This window comes from Oncorhynchus kisutch, linkage group LG4, assembly GCF_002021735.2.
Source record: "Oncorhynchus kisutch isolate 150728-3 linkage group LG4, Okis_V2, whole genome shotgun sequence".
Lineage (NCBI taxonomy): Eukaryota > Metazoa > Chordata > Actinopteri > Salmoniformes > Salmonidae > Oncorhynchus > Oncorhynchus kisutch.
In genome coordinates this window covers 58,302,309-58,327,877 of record NC_034177.2, presented here as the reverse complement: position 1 = coordinate 58,327,877, position 25,569 = coordinate 58,302,309, and the positions used below count along the sequence as shown (strand labels likewise).

The 25,569-nt window shown below is 42.4% G+C and overlaps 1 protein-coding gene and 1 long non-coding RNA gene across 4 annotated transcripts; one reads left to right on the top strand and one right to left on the bottom strand.

Annotated features, from left to right (window-relative positions):
- The first annotated feature begins 1,967 nt into the window (after positions 1-1,967).
- On the top strand, positions 1,968-9,177 carry LOC109889736 (uncharacterized). 2 transcript variants are annotated; one of them, XR_002255320.2, is made up of 4 exons: positions 1,968-2,052; positions 6,921-6,997; positions 7,165-7,304; positions 7,669-9,177. It is a non-coding gene; the product is annotated as an uncharacterized LOC109889736 (long non-coding RNA). The 2 variants fall into 2 exon arrangements; XR_004209802.1 differs by having other exon boundaries at positions 6,921-7,044; positions 7,669-7,784.
- LOC109889735 (rho GTPase-activating protein 22) lies at positions 2,946-25,309 on the bottom strand. 2 transcript variants are annotated; one of them, XM_020481394.2, is made up of 11 exons: positions 25,154-25,309; positions 24,747-24,844; positions 15,863-16,041; positions 15,411-15,498; positions 11,256-11,381; positions 10,869-11,085; positions 10,352-10,484; positions 10,169-10,242; positions 9,161-9,282; positions 7,124-8,306; positions 2,946-6,975 (listed from the first exon to the last, which is right to left on the bottom strand). In XM_020481394.2, exons 2-11 carry the CDS (start codon positions 24,769-24,771, stop codon positions 6,759-6,761), a joined length of 2,364 nt encoding a protein of 787 aa, XP_020336983.1. In that variant the 5' UTR covers positions 24,772-24,844; positions 25,154-25,309; the 3' UTR covers positions 2,946-6,758. The 2 variants fall into 2 exon arrangements, with proteins under 2 accessions (XP_020336983.1, XP_020336984.1); XM_020481395.2 differs by lacking the exon at positions 25,154-25,309 and adding an exon at positions 24,959-25,103.
- Between the last annotated feature and the right edge of the window lie 260 nt (positions 25,310-25,569).

Sequence of the window (25,569 nt, the reverse complement as noted above, 5' to 3'; positions counted from 1 at the left end):
CAGCTTGGTCGCAAATGGGTCTTCCAAATGGACAATGACCGCAAGCATACTTCCAAAGTTGTGGCAAAATGGCTGAAGCACAACAAAGTCATGGTATTGGAGTGGCCATCACAAAGCCCTGACCTCAATCCTATAGAAAATCTGTGGGCAGAACTGAAAAAGCGTGTGCGAGCGAGGAGGCCTTACAAACCTGACACAGTTACACCAGCTCTGTCAGGAGGAATGGGTCAAAATTCCCCCAACTTATTGTGGGAAGCTTGTGGAAGGCTACCCGAACCGTTTGACCCAAGTTAAACAATTTAAAGGCAATGCTACCAAATACTAATTGAGTGTATATACAACTTTTGTTTATATATTGTTTTGACCTTTGTGTACGTATATGTTTTTACTACAGTACCATTTAAAAGTTTGGACAAGCATTCTTATTCAAGGGCTTTTCTTTAGTTTTACTATTTTCTTACATCGTAGAATAATAGTGAAGACATCAAAACTATGAAATAACACATGGAATCATGTAGTATCCAAAAATGTGTTAAACAAATTCTTCAAAGTAGCTACCCTTTGCCTTGATGACAGCTTTGCACACTCTTGGTATTCTCTTAACCAGCTTCACCTGGAATGCTGAGCACTTGTTGGCTGCTTTTCCTTCCCTATGTGGTCCAACTCATCCCAAACCATCTGAATAGGGTTGAAGTCAGGCGATTGTGGAGGCCAGGTCATCTGATGCAGCACGCCATCACTCTTCTTCTTGATCAAATAGCCCTTACACAGCCTGGAGGTGTGTTGGGTCATTGTCCTGTTGAAAAACAAAAAATAGTCCCACTAAGCACAAACCAGATGGGATGGCGTATCGCTGCAGAATGCTGTGGCAGCCATGTTGGTTAAGTGTGTCTTTTATTCTAAATATATCACAGACAGTGCCACCAGCAAAGCAACCACACACCATCACACCATCTCCTCCATGCTTCACAGTGGAAACCACACATGCGGAGATCATCCATTCACCTGCTCTGCACCTCACAAAGACACGGCAGTTTGAAACAAAAATCAAACATTTGGACTCATCAAACCAAAGGACAAATCTCCACCAGTCTAATGTCCATTGCTTGTGTTTCTTGGCCCAAGCAAGTCTCTTCTTCTTATTGGTGTCCTTTAGTAGTGGTTACTTTGCAGCAATTCCACTATGAAAGCCTGATTCACTTTGAAGCATTTATTTGGGCTGCAATTTCTGAGGCTGGTAACTGTAATTAAGATATCCTCTGAAGCAGAGGTAACCCTGGGTCTTCCTTTCCTGTGACGGTCCTCATGAGAGCCAGTTTCATCATAGTGCTTGATCGTTTTTGTGACTGCACTTGAAGAAACTTTCAAGGTTCTTGAAATGTTCCGGATTGACTGACCTTCATGTCTTATAGTAATGATGGACTGTAGTTTCTCTTTGCTTATTTGAGCTGTTCTTGCCATAATATGGACTTGGTCTTTTACCAAATAATACATCAATTTGACCAAATCTTCTGTATACCACCCCTACTTTGTCACAACACAACTGATTGGCTCAAATGCAATAAGAAGGAAAGAAATTCCACAAATTAACTTTTAACAAGGCACACCTGTTAATTGAAATGCAATCCAGGTGACTACCTCATGAAGCTGGTTGAGAGAATGCCAAGCGTGTGCAAAGCTGTCATCAAGGCAAAGGGTGCCTACTTTGAAGAATCTCAAATATAAATATAAATCTGTTTAACACTTTTTTGGTTACTAAATTATTCTATATGTGTTAATTCATAGTTTTGATGTTTCACTATTATTCTACAATGTACAAAATAGTACAAATAAAGAAATACCCTGGAATGAGTAGGTGTGTCCAAACTTTTGACTGGTACTGTTATTGTAGGCTACTGTCTAGTTAATCAAGTATTTTATGTTTGGAATCTTTCCTTCGTTTTTTTTTAAGCACTACCTCACTGATTTAGTACGTGGCCACAGTCACGTGTTCCAAAATGAAGAGATGGGATGGTCGCAGGCTTTGGAGGTTGTGAGCGATGCGAAATGGGGGTAAACAAAGCACAGCGCTGTAGCTGTTCAATGTGAAAGGTTCTTTATTATACAACAATAAGCGATGTTATGTTTATTAATGTGATAATGTTCAGAGAGTGCATTTAGGTGAAAGTATTCCTTTCTAAATATATGTTACCCAAGGATTAATGGAGAGCAAGTGTGTTAATAATTTTTTCTCCTAAATGGGATTATAAATGTATAAACTTTTAAAGCATCATTACTTACCCATGTTTCCTCCAACTACAGTGTATGATAGTCCATTTTAAATCTCAGTCTGTACTTTTATCCAATGTAAAAAATATTTAAAAAACACAATTTAAAATTTTAGAACATAAGACAGAAAAGAGAAGGTTGGTCACATTTTAAGGTTGAATTTTACATTAGTTTACAAAATAGACTTAACTTTATTACAAAAGTAATAGGGGGGAATTCCGACCCGAGTTAAGCGCACGGAAACAGAACGTTATTCGCTGTTTTTGCACCTTTTTTTTATGGAAGTGAACTGGGAAAGTGAAAGAGCTAGATTGCTACCTCTATGCTAACGTTAGCTAGTTATAGAGCTACAGCAATTAGCGCACGTTTTCCATCTAAATAACACTGATAAAACGAACCAAATGTAAACATGTCTGCCAGCTTTTGGTAGCTAACTGCTGAGGCTTTCATAGATAGTATAAGCCTATGGGAACGAGTCGTTTTCAAGGTGGTTGTGGGGGCCGTGCGTTGCAGTAACGCAGTCTGTCTGTGGCTCAGGGAGTTTTCTATATGGCTGGTGAGAACATTGTAAGGACATCACAAAAGATAGGTTTGCAAAACACAAAAACTGTCCAGTTGTGTGGATGATTTCTACAGTGTTTCTTTTATGGCAAAAAAGCTTGGTTTTGAGACACGTGAACAAATCACATATATATTTTATTTATTTGTTTTACATGTGAAATGTTCATGATTCTGACTTGGTTTTCGGACACCACTTCCAGGGACTGAACAGGACCAACCCTACTTAGCTTCAGCAGCAAACCAGAACCGGAAAAAAGGCCAGGTTAACAATTAAAGATAGGGAAAATTGCAGGAAAGAGGGAGATGTTTTATTTAATTGTATTATCAATTTTTTTTAAACTGAAAACACTTTTTTGCATCCATTTACAATTAATTGCTCTCGCATTAAAAATGTTTTCCTTGCAATATTTTGTTTTGCTTTCAATATCTTTATTTTTGTTTGCAACAATAACACTTTTCTTCTCGACTTCAGTTTTGCTTGATACTAATGGCACAAAAGTAACTCACTCACTAGAGGATTGCACCATATAATGGCACTACTACTCTATTAAAGGTGTTTAAAGTGGCAATCCTTAATTTAAACATGAAATAAGTGTGATCCCTACCACAGTTTTGCAAAAAAATGTAAGGCCTGGGGCTGGAGAAATGCAACTGCTCTCAAATCCATAGACTACGCTATGGCTGCAAGAACTGACCATCCATGATTTCAATATTATAGCATGTTAAAGCATGTTTTTAGGTTATATATGGTTTGTTTACATTTACTTTGTTTACAAACATTGGAGTAAATGTGGAGTTTTCTTACATGAGAATGCAAATTAGATTCACTTTCACGTGTGGAAATTGCAAACAATCACATGTAAAAAAAATCACATGAATTTGGAGTTTCAAATATTTCACATTAAATTCTCACTTTCACATGTGGAATTGCAAGTTCACGTGAAAAACAATCACATGTAAAAGTTTTCACATGAATCTACCAATTAAAATATTTACATGTGAGAGGTTTTCACGTGGGAAAATGTTATCTTGTTTTATTCACCATTATTTTGCGCGTAAAGGCTCTACACAGTTTTTTTTCCTAACCCTAAATAATACAAGATCAGAGCATTTTAAATATACCAATAGATGCTGAAAATGAGACATATTTACATGGCTTTCAGGGTAGCCTAGTGGTTAGAGTGTTGGACTAGTAACCGAAGGGTTGCAAGTTCAAATCCTGAGCTGACTAGGTACAAATCTGTCGTTCTGCCCCTGAACAGGCAGTAAACCCACTGTTCCTAGGCCGTCATTGAAAATAAGAATTTATTCTTAACTGACTTGCCTAGTTAAATAAAGGTAAAATAAATAAATGATCCCTAATTTTCTGAACCGTTCTCTACATACAGTGCCTTCGCAAAGTATTCAGACCTCTTGACTTTTTCCACATTGTGTTAAGTTTCAGCCTTATTCTAAATGCAAAAAAGAATCCTCAGCAATCACACATTAACCCATAATGACAAAGCGAAAACAATGAATTTTTTTTGCACATTTATAAAATATAAAAAGTAGAAATACCTTATTTACATAAGTAATCAGACCCTTTGTTATGAGACTCGAAATTGAGCTCAGGTGCATCCTGTTTCCATTGATCATCCTTGATTGTAATCCACCTGTGGTAAATTCAACTGATTGGACATGATTTGGAAAGGCACACACCTGTCTATATACAGTCCCACAGTTGACAGTGCATGTCAGAGCAAAAATCAAGCCATGAGGTTGAAGGAATTGTCTGTAGAGCTCAGAGAAAGGATTGTGTCGAGGCACAGATCTGGGGAAGGGTACCAAAAAATGTCTGCAGCATTGAAGGTACCCAAGAACACAGTGGCCTCCATCATCCTTAAATGGAAGACGTTTGGAACCACCAAGACTCTTCCTAGAGCTGGCCGCCCGGCCAAACTGAGCAATCGGGGGAGAAGGGCCTTGGTCAGGGAGGTGACCAAGAACGCGATGGTCACTCTGACAGAGCTCTAGAGTTTTTCTGTGGAGATGGGAGAATCTTCCACAAGGACAACCATCTCTACAGCACTCCACCAATCAGGCCTTTATGGTAGAGTGGCCAGATGGTAGCCACTCCTCATTAAAAGGCACATGACAGCCCACTTGGAGTTTGCCAAGAGGCACCTAAAGACGGTCAGACCAAGATAAACAAGATTCTCTGGTCTGATGAAACCAAGATTGAACTCTTTGGTCTGAATGCCAAGCATCACATCTGGAGGAAACCTGGCACCATCCCTACGGTGAAGCATGGGGGTGGCAGCATCATGCTGTGGGGATGTTTTTCAGCGGCAGTGTCTGGGAGACTAGTCAGGATCGAGGCAAAGATGAACAGAGCAAAGTACAGAGAGATCCTTGATGAAAACCTACTCCAGAGAGCTCAGGACCTCAGAGCCTAAGCACATATTCAAGGCAATTACAGGAGGGTCTTCGGGACAAGTCTCTGAATGTCCCTGAGTGGCCCAGCCAGAGCCCGGACTTGAACCCGATCTCTGGAGAGGCCTGAAAATAGCTGTGCAGTGACTCTTCCCATCCAACCTGACAGAGCTTGAGAGGATCTGCAGAGAAGAATGGGAGAATCTCCCCAAATACAGGTGTGCCAAGTTTGTAGCGTCATACCCAAGAATAATTGATGCTGTAATCGCTGCAAAAGGTGCTTCAACAAAGTACTGAGTAAAGGGTCTGAATACTTGTGTAAATTTGCACAAAACTTTTTTTTTTTGCATTGTCATTATGGGATATTGTGTGTAGACTGATGAGGGAAAAAAACTATTTAATCAATTTTAGAAGAAGGCTGTAACGTAACAAAATGTGTAAAAAGTCAAGGGCTCTGAATTCTTTCCGAAGGCACTGTATATTCTAGTGAGTCTGTTGAGAAAATTCTAATTAAAAGGTACACCTAATTTAAAGGGGTACTGTACTGAAAACCCTATTCAATGAAAGCTCCACAAGAAAATATGTTAGCTAGCAAGTGGGAGGGTTTTCAGCAGTCGAATTACATTTATTCTGAGTGTGCAAGGGAACCACACCTTCAAAGCCCTTTACACACCTGCATAAGGTAAGTCTGAATTGGAACTACTGAGAAGTGTGTAGGAAAGGCGTGCGTAGGAAATATACGCCTTTCCTACATCTGAATCGGGCCCATATTGAATTGTGTTAGGAGATGTATCTACTTCTTGGATAGTTGCGTCTGAGCCACTGGCTTAATCCTATTCTTTAACTTTTATTTTTGGTTGAGTTAGAGAAGTGAATCCAACATACAATTTGTCGAAGTTTATAGGCTATTTATAGTATTTCAAAAGTGACATTGAATTGTGTTTGGTTGTCAACACAACCAAATATCAACATTTGAAGGAGATGTGTCTTCTGCTTGGATAGTTCCATCTGTGCCACTGATTTAGTCTGGCTTTAATTCCAGTTTGTGGAATAAGTGGAGATCTCTTAACAATCATTCTCGCAATAGAACATTGGTGATAGTTAGTGACAAATATCATAGTTACGCAGGGCTAGGCTTGGTTAAAACCCTGGATGGGAGACCAAAGGGTAGCTATAGATACATTATCCAGTAGGAGGTGCTGCCCAGCCTATAGTTATTTTTATTATTGTGGATATAAGGTTGAAGATCTGATGTTTTCTTAAAGGTACAAGTTCAACATATTTGATACAAGGTTTGTCTATGTTGAAATTTGGTTACCATGATGATAATCCCGTGTTTGAAATATCACCCTCAAAACAACATTTTAAGTTCATTACTTTTTTCAAATCTAATGCATTTTTCACATAAATTCCATGTCGCTATACGTTGACATATCATGTTGAAACAACAGTGAGTCATTCAGTTTGTGCCCAGTTTGTAGGCTTTTGCTCGGTGGGCTAATGCTGTCTGCTCAGGTCTAGCTGGTATCTGTGCCAGTGGTCAGGTTCCCCAGTGTAGCAAATAACTCTTCCATCTCTTTCTGCAGGAGAACATTCCGAGTCTCAGCATCATGCCTTGCGCGTTCCGAGTTCCCCAGTTGGATCTCTAACATGAATAACCTCTTCTTCTCCTGGCCTAGATCCTCTTCTAAACGACCAGACTGGAGACGAAGACCTGAACACGAATCCTCTAACCTGAGAACATCACGAGAGAGAGGTTTGAGAGTACAGCAGACACACACGCGTGGATGTGCACACATGCATGTATGTGCACACACTCACATATACACAAACACCACAACATAACATTGCCATATCAACAAGGACACAAGCTAGTTCTTACTTGTTTATGTGTGTCTCATAGCTGATCCTCTGTCTCCTCAGCTCCTCCTTCAACTCCGTCACCAGGCTGAACAGACCCTCATTGACCCCTGACCTCTGACCTGTGATGCCATCCCCAGGGTCACCCTCATTCCAGTCAGCGCTGCTCACACACAGCTCTAGAGGAGAGCTACTGTCCCCAGGTATCGAGGGCCCTGCCACAGACTGCCCTGACCCTAAACCAGAAATCAGTGTCCCGTGCTCACTTCCTGTAGATTCAGCCAATGGGATCTCACAAGAGGTCCAGGGGGAGCGGCTGCCAATGGGCAAACTCAGACTGCAGGGAGTGACATTAACGTTGTCATAGGTCGAGAGCCTGTTGGAATGGGGGGAGTTTCTGACAGATTGGGAGGGCTTTATATTGGGACAGGAGGAGACTATAGTAGAACAGGAGGAGTCTATATGTAAAGGAGATGAGTCTTTTAGCGTGCTTCTTTGGGAGACTTTTAGTGACAAAGAGGACTCAGTATATGAGTCTAGCAGAGAATCTATATGTGTCTCTTTCAGGCAAAGCGAGGACTCTTTGAGTCGTTCGCCAGTCGAAGCGGTCCGTCGGTGACTCCGGAAGGACGTCAGGCCATTCATCAGCCAGTGGCCTCCGGTGACTGTCGACACATCAACTGCTGACCCCCCCAACTTCCCCCTTACTCCCCCTGACCCGGACCTACCCTTCAAAGAGGACCTCCATGAAGACTGGCTTTTGGACTGTTTACTGGGGCCGAGGTCTGCGCCACTACCACCCGAGAGTTTTATTTCGCTCTTTCCTTCACTCTTTCTCTCCGTCTTTTCTTCTGTTCTTCCACCATTCATTCCCTCAGAATCTCCCTCTGTTCTTTCCTTGGGGGTTGATCCAGGGCGGTCAGTGTCAAGAGAGGACACTGCGGAGGTCGGGAGGGGTTGAAGTGGATCCTGACTTGGAGTGTTAGGGGTCTGTTCCAGGGATGGATAGTCCTTGGCGGGGTTGGGGGGCAGGATGTCCTCCTGTGAGAGCCATTCCACCCTACAGCGCTGAATCGGGGGGACCCGGGGATAGGGAGTTGGAGAAGGGGCAGATTGGTCCTCCCTGGGAGTCTCTGCCTGCCCCTGGTACAGACGAGAGTGTTCACTGATCAGTACAGTCATCAGGTGCTGCACCTGGGAACTACCTGCAGAATGCAATAAAAAGCTAATCGTTAGTTAGAGGATTTGTATGTACCCCTTTTCCAGTGTGGGATTCTAGCTTGAAATATATATTTGATCATGTTTCCATACTAGAACGTAATGATTACTTTACATGTATAAGGAATGTACTGTACATGTTGGGGTCAATGGAGGGGGGATAAGAACTAGGTGTATGGAAAGTTACTGAGTGAGGAGGGGGGAGTGCAGAAAGTTTACATTCTGTCAAAACATACTATTGTTCAATCTCATGGCTCCTAAGGAGGGAGGCAAAGGGTTTCAGTCACTGATCAATTAGGACAGCTGTGGATTAGGGAGGAGCAAGGAATTCGGCCCGAGGTCAGGTCAGATGAAGTGAGAAGGAATAGTCCTATCCCACATGAATATATTTCCGTGCCCACGAAGGTTCTAGCATGAGGCAGGGCCATGACTACACCATTGAGAGGAACCAGTTAAATTCCTGACTAGCAACAAAGTATTTATTGGCTGTCGAGATGTGCAAGGAGTTGAATATTCCTAGTAGGAGGGTATAAATATATGTGCTTGTGTAAACAAGCACATGTAGCTGTTTGACGCAGTGGAGGAATAAACTTGATTTCAGCTTTTCCAAGTTGTTGTCCAGCCTAATCCCACAGATTATAGCAAAAAAAGTAGCAGGGCTGCTGTTTAGCTGAGAAATACATGACATATATTGGCTTTAAACTCTTTAAACAATGCATACCTTCTCACTGATATTGTAAAAATAAAAGTTTCAACTTGAGCAAATCCCCTCTATGTAAAATGTTGCGGTTAGTTTGCTCATAGCACGTGTCATCACAGAGAAAAATGTGCTGGTATCTACCCTCCATCATGATTTGTGGGTCTTCCATCTTGGGTCGGAAGATGTTGGGCCCGAACACAGTGGCCAGGTTCTGAACACTCATCTTGTTCTGACTTGAGTGGGACTGGACCTCATCTAGGAATCTATAGTGCACACACACACACATGTACACATGCAAGCACACACGCATATATTCACGCACATGTAAAGGCTGGTAAGAATAAAACCGAGGAGAAATATAAATAGCCCCCTGAAGCAACATTTTTATTTCCTCCAAGATTGTCTGAAAATCTCAACTCTCGTATGTTCAGTTGGATTCAAACTGAGACAGATACAGTATGAGAAGTGGTGGTGAGTCATGCTGTTGCCACAGTCTGTGTGATCTGCCTCATTCTGCTGTCTCAGCTGCCTGTTGATGCCATTAAACATCTATTTCAAGTGTTAACCCTTTAACTGGCACACCAAGAAGAAAACATCTGCAAAATGATTGTTCTGCAAAATATGTGTATTTAGCCTCACTACATATAGGCCATAAATGAATAATTTGTGTTTACATTACTTAAATAGATAACACAGGGCAAACATCTCAACCAGCAGGTTGAACTGCCCAATTAGAGTAAACTGTATTGGAATTTGCATATACTTTTTAAATAATAAAAAAACACACATTAATTTACATTTACATTAATTTACATTATGCTTAATTGACTTATAATGGAAGATAAGCTTAGTTATATAAGGATATGAAATGTTAATAAAATATGCTACATTTGTGTGTCAAAATCAGAAAATTCAAATGCATGTAAATGTATGCATTTACAATTTAATGACATGTACGGAATGATATTATGAAACATATTGAAGATAACAGGCAGACAGTAAATAATGATATGGATTTGTTTATGTATTATATTTGCACAGACAAAAAAATCCCATAAAAATATGTCTTTATTGCCCATTATCACTAGCTTTGACTTAATAGCATTCCTTTAAAGGGCAACTCAACCATCTGGTAGAGCATATTTTTACCTGCAGACGTATCTGAGAAGGTTGTAGTTGACCTGAGGAAGACTCTTCAACTGCCTGCCCAGCTCAAGGATCCCCTTCAAAAAGACAAAGCCCCAATATCATTATTCATTAGGATTTGAATGAGAGCATTACTACTTTGAAAAGGGGCACATGTGTGTCACGTGTGCGCGCACACACACACACCTCCTCCTGGTCCTTGGCCAGGAGCTGAGCAGTGGAGAGGAACTCTGTGTATTTGTTGAAAGGCACCACAGGCTCTGGCAGCTCTCTGAGGTACAGCTTCAGCAGGGACGCCACCGTGTGGACATCAGTGTTACTGTTAAACATAAGAATTATGACTGAATTACAATAGAGCTCATCAACCTGTTTGTGTTGTGTTTAAATTTATTTTTTTAACCTTTATTTAACTAGGCAAGTCAGTTAAGGACAAATTCTTATTTACAATGACTGCCTACCACGGCCAAGCCCTAACCCGGACAACGCTGGGCCAATTGTGCGCAGCTCTTTGGGACCCCCAATCATGGCCGGTTGTGATACAGCCTGGAATTGAACCAGGGTCTGTAGTGACGCCTCTAGCACTGAGATGCAGTGCCTTAGACCGCTGCGCCGCTCGGGAGCCCCCCAATATGTTGTGTTTTACGTTGTGTTATGCTGTGTTACCTGTGAAGGAAAAGTTGATGTAAAGGGAAAGTACTTCTACCTGCCAAACAGTGGTTTCTCCCCGCAGTTAAAGGCGTCTTGCAGCTCTCGTACGTGATTGGTCTGTCCAGGCATTCTGAACAGCCCCTCCTCCGTTAGGCCGTGCTGGTGTATAAAACACACACACTGCTGCACCAGCAGAGGCACCAGAGGCTTGCTGCTGCTGCCACACCCACTCTCACACTGCATTGTCTCCTCTAAATGCTGCCCAAAAATACCTAGAGCAATGACACCCAGATTCCAAGAACACACACACACAAAATCAACTTGCTCTTACAGGACTTTACATGTTTGTGTGTGTGTGTGTGTGTGTGCCTGTGTGTGTATTTGTGTTTGAGTATGTGTATGAGCATGTGTGTGTTTGTTTGTGTGTGCGTGTGTGTGTTACCTCCTCCTAGCGGGGCCCATATAGCTCTTCGTATGGCTCTGACCCATTCCTCCATGTCACTCTGAGACTTAGCCATCAACAGGAAAGACTCGCTCAGACCTGAACGATCCCTCTCTCCACTGCCTCCTGCAAACACACGCACACACGCACACGCACACACACACACACACACACACACACACACACACCCTTTGTGAGCAACCGATATGACGCCAACACTGTACATTTCAACACTTACTCTTCAGTCTCTGAGGGGATTTAAAAACAATGCATGAACCACTAGCATCAAGTATGGTAGGTGGAAATTGATGAATTGATTCTGTATGCTTAGTACATTGTCATTGGTAACTATATGCAGAGTGCACTGTTGATGTCTTCATGAGCACTGTGCTTGTCTTTAGCACTGATGCCATCTACATAGCACGTTGTCATTGGTATTGTCAGTGTCATCATGCAATGCTCTGTGCTTATGTGCCATACAAAGAGCCTTCAACAGTGGTGCCAATATTTGTATTTTTCTGAGTAGACCACTAGATGTTGGTGGTGCAACTATGCCAGTGACACTGTAAACCATCTGATCCTCCCCTCCACCCTCTCAGGGCTGGGTGTCTCAGGCTCTGTACACTCTTGGATTGCATCCTACCTGGCAGGCCGCGCCTACCAGGTGACGTGGAGAGGATCTGTGTCTGCACCACGTACTCTCTCTACTGGTGTCCGCCAGGGCTCGGTTCTTAGGCCTCTTCTCTCTATACATCAAGTCACTCGGCTCCGTCATATCCTCACATGGTGTCTCCAATCATTACTATGCGGATGACACTCAACTACTTTTCTCCTTCCCCCCTTCTGACACCCAGGTGGTGACATGCATCTCTGCCTGCCTGGCAGATATCTCAACTTGGATGTCGGCCCACCACCTCAAGCTTAACCTCGACAAGACGGAGCTGATCTTCCTCCCGGGGAAGGCCTGCCACTTAAAGACCTCTCCACAGTGTCACCCTCCCAGAGTGCAAATAACCTTGGCGTGACCCTGGACAACACCCTGTCGTTCTCTGCAAACATCAAAGCAGTGACTCGCTCCTGCAGGTTCATACTCTACAACATCCGTAGAGTACGACACTACCTCACACAGGCAGCGGCGCAGGTCCTAATCCAGGCACTTGTTCTCTCCCGTATGGACTACTGCAAGTCGCTGTTAGCTGGGCTTCCTGCTTGTGTCATCAGACCTCTGCAACCTATCCAGAACGTTGCAGCCCGCCTGGTTTTCAACCTTCCCAAGTCCCACTGGCTTCCAATCGCAGCTTGCATCCACTACAAGACCATGGTGCATACCTACGGAACAGCAAGAGGAACTGTCCCTCCCTACCTTCAGGCTATGGTCAAACCCTACACCCCAACCCGAGCATTCTGTTCTGCCACCCAACCTCCTCTTCACCACGACCCCCCCCCCCCCCCCCAAAAAAAAATAAAATAAATAAACAACCAGCACTAGCTCTGACTCCTGAAAAATGTACTTTCTATACTGTGATATGGGGTTGTCCCACCAAGCTATCTTAAGATGAATGCACTAACTGTAAGTCGCTCTGGATAAGAGCGTCTGCTAAATTACTAAAATATAAGATGTTCTGCTCCTAATATCAATCTATTATTATATATTTTTTTATTTAACTAGGCAAGTCAGTTAAGAACAAATTCTTATTTGCAATGATGGCCTACCCCTGCCTTCCCTAACCCGGACTACACTGGGACAATTGTGCGCCGCCCTATGGAACTCCCAATCATGGCCTGTTGTGATACAGCCCAGAATCGAACCAGGGTTTGCAGCGAAGCCTCTAGCACTGAGATGCAGTGCCTTAGACCGCTGCGCCACTCGGGAGCCCCTAGATAATACAGGGCATGGTCAGTCCTGTCTGTCTATATGTATGGTGTCAAATGGATCTCTGGAGTCGAGCACGTGCGAGATGGAGCTGTCGAGCAAGATCAGACATAATTGAGCAAGCAAACACTGAGTCAAGAGCGCAGAGGATGGGTTCCACAAGCATAAAGGCCAGTCGAGAGCACAGAATGTGGTCGAGCGAGCAGAGGACGGGTCCCACGAGCGGGCAGGAAGCAGGGGGCACGCAAATTAAAGTTGAGTTGCACTTGCAAGTGTCACTTTGAGTGATCAGAACATTATTGCAACACGCAAAATATGAATTCTAGAACAGAGATTTTTGTTTTGTTTTGCAGATACTTGCTAAACGTCAAGACTCAGAAGTTACGGCGTTCTCACAAATACATTGCATCCCCACATGGATTTCACAATCTCACACCAAACAATATCGCAACTGCAATCGTTTACTTAAATTCGAGGTAATGAACAGAGCCTGTAGCATTCTACTGAAACGCAATTCATCACGTTTCTGGGCCGATCACAGCTTGACTGCACTCGAATCTGATTTTGACGGTGAAAGGCAAAGTAATGAAGTAGCCTATGAGTCGCCAGAAAACACTAACATCCGGTTTTCAGGGGTACAGTATTTTCAACCAATGTTCCATTTCCCCTGAAAAACGGGTTAGTGGTGAAGTAGCATTAGGGACAATGGCCAACGGTAAAAATGTAAGCTCTATAGTTTTTCCACGTTCATCTGTACAAAGAGGAGTACGCAAGTATAAACTGCATGGGACCACACAGCCATCATACCGCTCAGGAAGGAGACGCGTTCTCTCTCCTAGAGATGAACGTACTTTGGTGCCAAAAGTGCAAATCAATCCCAGAACAACAGTAAAGAACCTTGTGAAGATGCTGGAGGAAAAAGGTACAAAAGTTTTTATATCCACAGTAAAACGAGTCCTATATCGCCATAACCTGAAAGGCCACTCAGCAAGGAAGAAGCCACTGATCCAAAACCACCATAAAAAAACATAAAAAAGGCAGACTACGGTTTGCAACTGCACATGGGGACAAAGATCATACTTTTTGGAGAATTGTCCTCTGGTCTGATGAACCAAAAATAGAACTGTTTGGCCATAATGACCAGCGTTATGTTTGGAGGAAAAAGGGGGAGGCTTGCAAGCCGAAGAACACCATTCCAACCGTGAAGCACTGGGGTGGCAGCATCATGTTGTGGAGGTGCTTTGCTGCAGGAGGGACTGGTGCACTTCACATTATAGATGGCATCATGAGTGAGGGAAATTATGTGGATATATTGAAGCAACATCTCAAGACATCAGTTAAAGCTTGGTCGCAAATGGGTCTTCCAAATGGACAATGACCCCAAGCATACTTCTAAAGTTGTGGCAAAATGGCTTAAGGACAACAATGTCAAGGTATTGGAGTGGTCATCACAAAGCCCTGACCTCAATCCCATAGAAAATGTGTGGGCAGAACTGAAAAAACGTGTGCGAGCAAGGAGGCCTACAAACCTGACTCAGTTACACCAGCTCTGTCAGCAGGAATGGGCCAAAATTCACCCAACTTATTGTGGGAAGCTTGTGGAAGGCTACCCAAAACGTTTGAGCCAAGTTAAACAATGTAAAGGCAATGCTACCAAATACTAATTGAGTGTATATAAACTTCTGACCCACTAGGAATGTGATGAAAGAAGTAAAAGCTGAAATAAATCACTCTCTGCTATTATCCTGACTTTTCACATTCTTAAAATAAACTGGTGATCCTAACTGAGACAGGGAATTGTTACTAGGATTACATGTCAGGAATTCTGAGTTTAAATGTATTTGGCTGAGGTGTATGTAAACTTCCGACTTCATCTGTAGCTACCAAGACTATCTGCTTTGACCCGTTTTGCACTCACTTTTTTGACTCATCACATTCACTGCTGCTACTGTCTATTTTCTGTCACTTTATTCCTAGTTTTATGTACATACTGTATCTACCTCGATTACCTCATACTCCTGCACATCGACTCGGTACTGATAGCCTGTGTATATAGCCAAGTTGTCATTACTCATGTATTTATTGTTGCTTTTATTATGTGTTTTACTTTTCTACCGTTTCTCTATTTTCTTTCTCTCTGCATTGTTGGGAAGGGCCTGTAAGTAAACATTTCACTGTTAATTTACTCCTGCTGTTTACGAAGCATGTGATGAATACAATTTGATTTGAACCAGGAAGTGCATCATCAGAGGGAGGGCTTAGTTGTCTCCATGGTTTCTTACCTGGTCCAATCTCAAACAGGTGGCGACCAGCTTCATCCTGATTGGCCGACAGCTCACTGACCTGACTGCCCTGGAGAATGATGCATCCCTGAGAGAGTGTGAGAGAGTAAGAGAGAGAGAGAGAGAGAGAGAGAGAGAGAGAGAGAGACAGACAGAGAGAGAGAGACAGAGAGAGAGCAACAGAGAGAGACAGAAACAGAGAGACAAAGAAAGGCGAGAACACAGTATTAAAAGGTAGAGCATTGTGTGGTTTGCTATAATCAAACAGAAACATTACTTAACTCTCTGTTTGAAATCACTTAGAGCACAGGGAAGGAAGACGTGCTGTGCACGAAAAACATTACAGAAATGTTACGAAACATTATAGACTCCACCGTCTCCTTTAGCCTTGATATATTTCGAGTGGCTTGAAAGTGTCCTGAATATGTGCATTAAACTAGAGTGTAGTATACCTGAGGTTTAGTCTCATCCTGGTCCTTATAGAAGTACAGTGCTTCAGTGTGGAGAACGAACCACCGCAGCTGCCAGTTCCTCATGATGCTCCTCTGTCTCTTCAGCCAGCCGGCCTTCAACGTCATCTCCTGGCCTAGAGGAGAACTGCAGCGGCCCAGCACCATGCTCTTAGAGCGGGCTGGGGAGTTATAGATGGGGGAGGGGAGAGAAACATGAACACAAACACATATAACCTATATACATACAGATGCACGCAACACACACGCCATCCCTAATCATTCTCCACTGAGTTCCCTATGAGAACAGTCTGATTCCAGTGTCTGAGCCGTGCACAATGATTTATTCATTATCAACTGGACCAGTCTATTATCAGGGATGGACAACCCTCAGCTGCTGGAGCCCTGCTCTAACACACCTGGATCCTAGTTCATTCTCCACAGAGATGAACACACACATAACCTATGCATGTACAAAGGCACACACAGCTAGAGCATCCCTAACCCCTATTCACCTAACCCTATAATATGAGAGCAGGCTGATCCCAGAGTCTGAGCCGCACATGCTGATTTATCCATTACTACCTGGACCAGTCTATTATCAGTAATCGAAAACCATCCTGGAGAGCTACTGGCTGTCCAGGCTTTTGCTCTAGCCCTGCTCTAACACACCTGATACAGCCAATGGGGCAGATGATTATAGGAATCAAGTATGTTGAAATAAGGTTGAAACAAAACCCTCCAATCGAGTAGACATAAATGCTGTAGAGGTCCTACGTGTCTCTCTCCAACAGCTCAGAACAACCATAACAGACTGATTAAAAGAGAAATTACACATCAGACACTGGTGTGTATCGGATAAACCTCAGTGTCAGGCTGAGAGAGAGAGCGAGAGGAGACAGAGAGAGAATCAATTATTTATATTTTTCTTGTTAATTGCACCCCTTGTTTCTGCTGAGGACAGCTCAGGGCTGAGCTCTCTCTCCCTCTCTCCACCTCTCCCTTGTATTTTGCAGAGTCATGATCGCAATGGATTACGTGTACTGCGCAACACATCCGGTCGGTAAAATAACCACCGATCACCATCTTTTCAAGTAAAAACCTTCTTCAAATGCCAGTGGATGAACGACAAGTGCAAGAATTAAGTGGTGGTACACCATACAGTCTGTGCCTAGTCTCAGTCCTGTGATTCGCTGCCTCCACATCCATGTCCATCCAGTCATGCATGAAGGTATGTCACGCTGCGGGCAGGTCTGCCTGCCTGTAGGCCTGGAGCAGTCTACTGCGTCAGTGATTAGTACCGTGTGAGAGAAACTATGTTTATCACTCAGCTGTCGTGATGGACACTTTTAGCCCTTACGGTAGTAGTAAGCTGTGATATACAGCAGTAGTAAGTCCGACATGTCACACAGCCACAACGACAATCTATCACCGGGAATAAATACAACATTGTAGTATGTACAGTACACTATGATCAGCTCCGTCTTCTATTGAAATATATCCTTCTGAGATAAGAGGGCCAAACAACCAAATATTTCATTAAGCTATAACTCCCTAGAATGGAATTGTACACGGTAAGATGCATATGTATGCATATCCGTAACCAGGGCTCTAAAGTGCGACCATTTTGTTGCTATGCAACCTGGAAAGAAAATCACCTAGATAATAACTGTTGTAATGATAGGCTTCACTGTACAGTTGTTTCTGAAAAAGTGAGTGCTGATTCATTCAATTCAAAGGCAACATGTAAATAATATTAAAGGACCAGTGCAGTCATAAAACTTGATTTAACTGTGTTTCATACCTACAGTGCCTTCGGAAAGTATTCAGACCCCTTGAATTTTTTCACATTTTGTTACGTTACAGCCTTATTCTAAAATGGATTACATAAATACAAATCCTCATCAATCTACACACAAGACCTCATAGTGATAAAATGAAAACATACTTTTAGAAATTTTAGCAAATGTATAAAAAAATCTAAAAATGTAATACCTTATTTACTTAAGTATTTTATTATTTTATTTCACCTTTATTTAACCAGGTAGGCCAGTTGAGAACAAGTTCTCATTTACAATTGCGACCTGGCCAAGATAAAGCAAAACAGTTTGACACATACAACGACACAGAGTTACACATGGAGTAAAACAAACATACAGTCAATAATACAGTAGAAAACTAAGTCTATATACTATGTGAGCACGTGAGGTGAGATAAGGGAGGTAAAGGCAAAAAAAGGCCATGGTGGCGAAGTAAATACAATATAGCAAGTAAAACACTCGAATGGTAGATTTGCAGTGGAAGAATGTGCAAAGTAGAGATAGAAATAAAGGGATGCAAAGGAGCAAAATAAATAAATACAGTAGGGGAAGAGGTAGTTGTTTGGGCTAAATTATAGATGCGCTATGTACAGGTGCAGGAATCTGTGAGCTGCTCTGACAGCTGGTGCTTAAAGCTAGTGAGGGAGATAAGTGTTTCCAGTTTCACAGATTTTTGTAGTTCGTTCCAGTCATTGGCAGAAGAGAACTGGAAGGAGAGGCGGCCAAAGGAGGAATTGGTTTTGGGGGAGACCAAAGAGATATACCTGCTGGAGCGCGTGCTACAGGTGGGTGCTGCTATGGTGACCAGCGAGCTGAGATTAGAGGGGACTTTACCTAGCAGGGTCTTGTAGATGACCTGGAGCCAGTGGGTTTGGCGACGAGTATTCAGACCCTTTGCTATGAGACTCGAAATGGAGCTCAGGTGCATCCTGTTTACAATGATCATCCTTGGGATGTTTCTACAACTTGATTGAAGTCCACCTGTGGTAAATTCAATTGATTGGACATGATTTGGAAAGGCACACACCTATCTATATAAGGTCCCACAGTTGATAGTGCATGTCAGAGCAAAAACCAAGCCATGAGGTTGAATGAACTGTCCATAGAGCTCAGAGACAGGATTGTGTCGAGGCACAGATCTGGGGAAGGGTAAAAGTGATAGGGTAATATTGTCACCCATCAGACTATTCTTGATTTAATCTTGTCTTTACATAAACTAAATAATATTCTGTCGTTTTTTTCACTATTTTCTACATTGTAGAATAATAGTGAAGACATAAAAACGACGAAATAAGAATCATGTAGTAACCAAAAAAGTGTTAAACAAATCTAAATATATTTTAGATTTTAGATTCTTCAAAGTAGCCACCCTTTGCCCAGAGCTTCCAATAGCCTACAGTTAATCTCTTCCCGCAACCTGTTGAGGCTGGCAATTAAAGAGAATGCAAGAGGCTGAATTAAAGAGGTTCCAGAACTGCTGTATTTGAAGCACCACTCCTTTCTGTCCAGTTTCACAAGGACATTCATTACATGTTCTGTTTAAAGGGTGAATTGGCTCTGGAAGCCAAAACAGCCAAATACTCCATCTAAACGTCAATCGATTCTCAATTGCGGTACGGTTCTAGAAACATAAATCACTCTACTTTCATATCATATCATCAAAATAATTTCACAAATGTAAAATACACACTTGTTGTAACACTGTTTTAACTGGTTTTAACACAGTTGCAGCTGACAACACGTTTTTGGAGTCAGTCTTTTATTTACACACAGGTGTTGGGAGACACAGATAGCTAATTAGCACAGGTAGTCCACTCTGTCTTCTGTTTTCCGCAAACAAGCGATGTACCATGGAAATATGGCCGTGTGTATCAATTGAACCTTTTTTAAAATGATTTCTCGCTGATATGTTTCCAAAACCGTACTGCAAACGATACGTGTTAATGTTTAGACTGAGCATTGCAGCTCTTAATAAAACTCCCCCATACAGAAGACACCTTTGTCCAATGACTCGTATGTGTAATAGAATGGAACTGAGAGTCAGAATCAAGGGCTACAATATCCCCTTATTTTCAATCAGTTCAATGATTTATTTTTCAAGGTCTGAGGCACTTTGATCAGTCATATTCTTCAAGCCTAAGAAGCAAACACTTAGCTTCCTAGTACATATGGAAATTAAAAAAGGTTTATGAAACACTTTTTGGAGGGTTACTGTTAAAATGATGTATATTTAAAAATAGACAATGATGAATGGAGCATTGGCCCCCAGAGCTCGTGGGCCCCACGCCTTGCGGAGGCTGTAGGGGTGTCCGGTTCGCTAGACCCCTCCCAGACAGTCTAGCAAAATTCTTGATTGAGAAATTGCTCTTTGCTAAGAAGCTATTTTGGTTTATTTTTAATATTGTAATTGAAAGCAATCACAGTAAGGTACTTAAATGTTAAATAGCAATTATTTGATATTGAGATAAAAATGGCTGCATTGGATCTTTAAAGAATGCATCAGTGATTTGTAAACGGAACAAAAATATAAATGCAACATGCAACAATTTCAAAGATTTTACTGAGTTACAGTTCATAGAAGGAAATCAGTCAATTTAAATAAATAAATTAGGCCCTAATCTATGGATTCCACGACTGGGCATGGGCCCAGCCATGGGCCCACCCACTTAACAGGTCCTCCCACTGGGGAGCCAGGCCCAGCCAATCAGAATTTGTTTTCCCCTACAAAAGGGCTTCATTACAGATAGAAATAATCCTGAGCACCTCCCTCCCCACGCTCATATGATCCCGCAGGTGAAGAAGCTGTGGAGATGTGGAGGTCATGAGATGGCGTGGTTACACGTGGTATGCGGTTGTGAGGCCGGTTGGATGGACTGCCAAATTCTCTGAAAAAAACGTTAGAGGCGGCTTATGGTAGAGACGTGAACATTACATTCTCTGGTAACAGCTCTGTTGGACATTTCTGCAGTAACCATGCCAATTGCACGCACCCTGAAAACGGCACATTTTAGAGTAGCCTTTTATTGTCCCCCAGCACAAGGTGCACCTGTGTAATGATCATGCTGTTTAATCAGCTTCTTGATATGCCACATCTGTCAGGTGGGTGGATTATCTTGGCAATCATTTTTTGCAACTTTCTGAGTGGTAACACATGGGAATGCCTGTGTCTACCACTTTGTGTAGCCAGTTAGTTATGCTGAAACAGTCATTTCTAAAGGCTTTCCCATCAAACTTTCTAAATGAAATGTTAACTGCAAAGTAGGCTTACCTGGTAGAACGATATGATATCACGATCATTTGTAACAATCAGGTGGTCTTTTGTTTTGCATGCTTGGGGCGGCAGGGTAGCCTAGTGGTTAGAGCGTTGGACTAGTAACCAGAAGGTTGCAAGTTCAAACCCCTGACCTGACAAGGTACAGATCTGTTGTTCTGCCCCTGAACAGGCAGTTAACCCACTGTTTCTAGGCTGTCATTGAAAATAAGAATTTGTTCTTAACTTACTTGCCTAGTAAAATAAAAAAATTCTGCTATTGTGCATTCAGTACAGAAATACTGCTAGCAAAACACCGGTCCCACCGGTTTCGGAAATCCAAATCCGGTGTTATTGTGGCAAATAAATGTATTGGCTGGTGAAAAAAGTATTGTATCTACCTATCACAGTGGCTGGTGGAACAAAAAGGGTCGTTCCAAAACCACTCACAGACATTTGTTTAGGCTACACCTTGTTCAGTCATGTTACCTTATTAGCAAGCTAGCTAACAGCCTGGTTACTTTACCAATATATCTCAACATTTTGGGGCACAGAAATAAAGGAAAATGGATAGATTCTTTAGAAGATACACGGTTCAGAGCAATGAATGAATGACTGATCTCGTGAATGTCTTCACTCACATAATTTATGCTCTTAAGGAGTGGGTGTATAATTTTCAAGGAGTACGTTTACATGTACACTAATGATTAGATATTAAACTGATTATGGCTGAAGGCCAAGTTTGTCATTAGTCATGAAAAACACCCGTCTCTGCTTATCTTAATTGGCGTGAGGTTTTCTGAGCAATCTTTCTAATGATTAGGACATGTAAACCCCTTAATCAGAGTTACAGCAGTGTATTTGATCATGCGCAGCTCAAGCTTCCTTCATTTGCGCAAGTGAAGTGAATTTAGATAAACTGAAAGTATTGATCTTAGAAATATTTTTCACATATAAACTTTATATGTCTGAACTCAAAATCAAATAGGCTTCACAAAAATAACATGGTCGCTGTGGTAGAACGTGTATTTTGATACAGTGTCTTCGCAAGGTATTCAGACCCCTTGACTTTTTCCACATTTTGTTACGTTACAGCCTTATTATAAAATGTATTAAATAGTTTTTCCCCCCCCTCATCAATCTACACCAAATACCCAATAATGACAAAGCACCGTTGGCAGTGATTACAGCATTAAGTCTTCTTGGGTATGACGCTACAAGCTCAGCACACCTGTATATGAGGAATTTCTCCCATTCTTCTCTGCAGATGCTCTCAAGCTCTGTCAGGTTGTATGGGGAGCATTGCTGCACAGCTATTTTCAGGTCTCTCCAGATATGTTCGTTTGGGTTCAAGTCCAGGCTCTGGCTGGGCCACTCAAGGACATTCAGAGACTTGTCCCGAAGCCACTCCTGCGTTGTCTTGGCTGTGTGCTTAGGGTCGTTGTCCTGTTGGAAGGTGAACCGTCGCCCCAGTCTGAGGTCCAAAGATTAACTTTGCTCCGTTCATCTTTCCCTCGATCCTGACTAGTCTTCCAATCCATGCCACTGAAAAACATCCCCACAGCATGATGCTGCCATCACCATGCTAAACCGTAGAGATGGTGCCAGGTTTCCTCCAGACGTGATGCTTGGCATTCCGGTCAAAGAATTTCAACCCTGGCTTCATCAGACGAGAGAATATTGTTTATCTTGGTCTGAGAGTCTTTAGGTGCCCTTTAGGGAACTCCAAGCGGGCTGTCATGTGCCTTTTACTGAAGAGTGGCTAAAAACCTGTTTTGCTTTGTCATTATGGAGTATTGTGTGTAGATTGATGACACATTTTTTCATAAATTTTAGAGTAAGGCTTTAACGTAACATAATGTGGAAAAAGTCAAGGGTTCTGAATACTTGAACAATTGTTATCAATTCCATAAACTTAATGGAGTCTAGCAGAGACTGGAAAAGAGAGAACAGCTCTCATCAGAAAGTGGCTTTATCACATGCAAGGAGATGCAATAATCATATCATCCAAATACAGAAGTAAACTATCACACAGCCAAAACACTAAGAGATAAAGTGTGCTGCATGTATTATGGAGACACAGTTGCTATAACAGTCGCAGAGAGCGTGAGACAGCAAGACCGGCATACTGCTGAGATGCTGCAGAGAGAAAGAGGGGAGGAGAGGATGAAAGATTGTTCTTACCCCTGCGTGTCTGTCTGTTTTTAGGGCTAAGCATGGTTGTCATTGCAGCGCTAGTCCCATGTCTGGATCCCTCCAGTCACACGCACACTGCTCTCTCCTCTCACTCTGCTGCCTCACCCTGTTTCTAATTCCCTGAGGCACCACCCTTTCTCTCTCTCTCTTCTTCACTGCCACTCAATCTCCTTCCGGGCAAGCACCCTCCGGGCTCTCTTTCCACTCTCCCTCTGTCTCCTTTCCAGTTACACTCTCTCTCCCTTCCCCTTTCTCTCTCCCCTTCTCTCTCTGTCTCACTTGCCCAGTGTACTTACAGCCCTGCCCAATGAGAGAGAGAGAGAGAGAGAGAGAGAGAGAGAGAGAGAGAGAGAGAGAGAGAGAGAGAGAGAAAGAGAGAGATAAAGAGAGAGAGAAAGAGAGAGAGAAAGAGAGAGAGAGATAAAGAGAGAGAGAAAGAGAGAGAGAGATGTATATGTTCAGAGGAATTTAGAGGTTTTGCGAGGGGTAGACATCTCCTGCACATGCTCAGTTCTAATATTACTCCTGCTGCATTATTCAGACAGACACAGAAGGGTGCACACACACTCAAGCACATGCACAAACACACATAATCACAGTTTGCCATAGTCCACTTCAGGTTACTAGCCAGGTATGTAAAACTATTCTACTCTTGTTTTCAGGTAAACCATTCACTAGCCTTCTGCACCCAGAAAAGACTACAGATGCTGTCCGTATCATTTTAGAACAGCAAATTCTGTGGACACCAAATACTCTAGAGCTGTGTTTAGAATATTCATACTATCTGCACTAACCATACTATTTGTGATGTAAATTGAGTATGTAGTATGCGTATTGGTTATAGTATGGATAGAGTTAGTATGCCAAGAGTTCTAGGATGTCGTACTAAATTCGCCAAAATACGAAGTATACCAGCTCTGGACACTCTGTGCTTTTAGAGTCGATAATACAATTCTTCAGAAAATGGGCGTGGCTTTTCAGATTTCAAGAAAATGGCAGAAAATATGCAGTCTGACGAGAGCGGATACAATTTCTTTGCTTTAAGTAATTATGACAAATGTTAAGAACATTTTCAGCAATGTAAATAAAGTAATGACTTTTTCAAATCAGTTAGGTTGGCTGACAATTTGTTAGCTACGTTATCCTCGTAGCGTATCATTACAGCAGTACGTACTGGTATGTTAGCTAGCTACCTAACGTTAGTTGGCTACTAATACATTGAACTGCCAGTATATTAACTATATGTCATTCTTACCTTAGCTAAGTGGTATAGTTGTTGTGCATTCTCAATGGTCATTGTTAATTCGCTCTGGCCTTCTACTCCGATTTCAGAGCACACGTGTCTGAGTGTGCCAGAGTGCAGAATAACTGACGAATTTACAAACGCTCAACATCTGTTGAATATGGCCGGTGTCAGTAAACGTCGGCAAATAGGGTAATTTAAAATTGTTGCCAGCAGCACAGTTACAGTCACCAACGCTCCAAATAACATGAAAACAGTCTATCCAGCTCTGCTAGGGGGAATAAAATACATATACTCATTAGTATGTAGTATACAGTATGTTAGTATGGGTATTCGAACATAGCTCAGGTGTTGTTAGAACATTGAGCTGGTCATTACCTGAGTCTCTTCTCTGTCTGTCCATGGGTAGAGTCTTGGAATGGTTAATCACAGACACTACTCCATCTGTCTACTGCTCGGTACCACTATCTGGAATGCTGACCGGACACACAAACATTCAGAGTCAACACACACACAGTGAGAGAGAGTCTGAGAAAAACTACAACAGAAAGTCGACAACTATCTCACACCATGACCCTCACTCCACTTACAAGATGTATTCAACAGCCTGAATGCTCAGTCGGTCAGTCATATAATTGATAATGGTGAGAGGCATTCAGATGATAATGATAGCGCTAATGCTCTATACCCAGAGTTGACACCAGCGTAACAGAGCAGTGATAGTCTGGAGCTATAGAAGGCTATGCTCAGGACTGATGATGCTACTAAATAGAAGAGACTATTACCTGCCACGTCATCTCAGACAGAGAGAGAGAGACGCCTTTCAGTCCTCAATAGCTCCCTGTGGAGATAGGAGACACACACACAGACCTACATACACATAGGCATCCACACACACAGAAAGAAACACACAGCTCGGAGACAGTGGTACGAAATGCAGACACAGGTCTTCACATAGTGTAGGGTCAGAATCATGTGCTTCCTCTCTCTCTCTCTCTCTCTCTCTCTCTCAGGAAGTGGGTAGTCAGTATGGAGAAGTGAATGTGCAGCCCTCTGGCTAAACACATGTTGGTTCCTCTGGGTATTAATAGACAGTCCATACAGACAGTCGTAGCATTTACATTCCCATTTTCGTCTGTGCCAGGGATGGCAAACCCCCATCTTCCTGGGAGAGTTACTGGGTGTGCAGGATTTAGTTCCA

Coding starts and splice junctions, on each gene's coding strand:
- LOC109889735 (XM_020481394.2), bottom strand. CDS start 24,771: ATGGACAGACAGAGAAGAGACTCAG. Junction 15,499..15,862: donor AGGATGAGACTAAACCTCAG/GTATACTACACT, acceptor ACACTCTCTCAG/GGATGCATCATTCTCCAGGG. Junction 11,382..15,410: donor CCTGTTTGAGATTGGACCAG/GTAAGAAACCAT, acceptor GTGTGTTTGCAG/GAGGCAGTGGAGAGAGGGAT.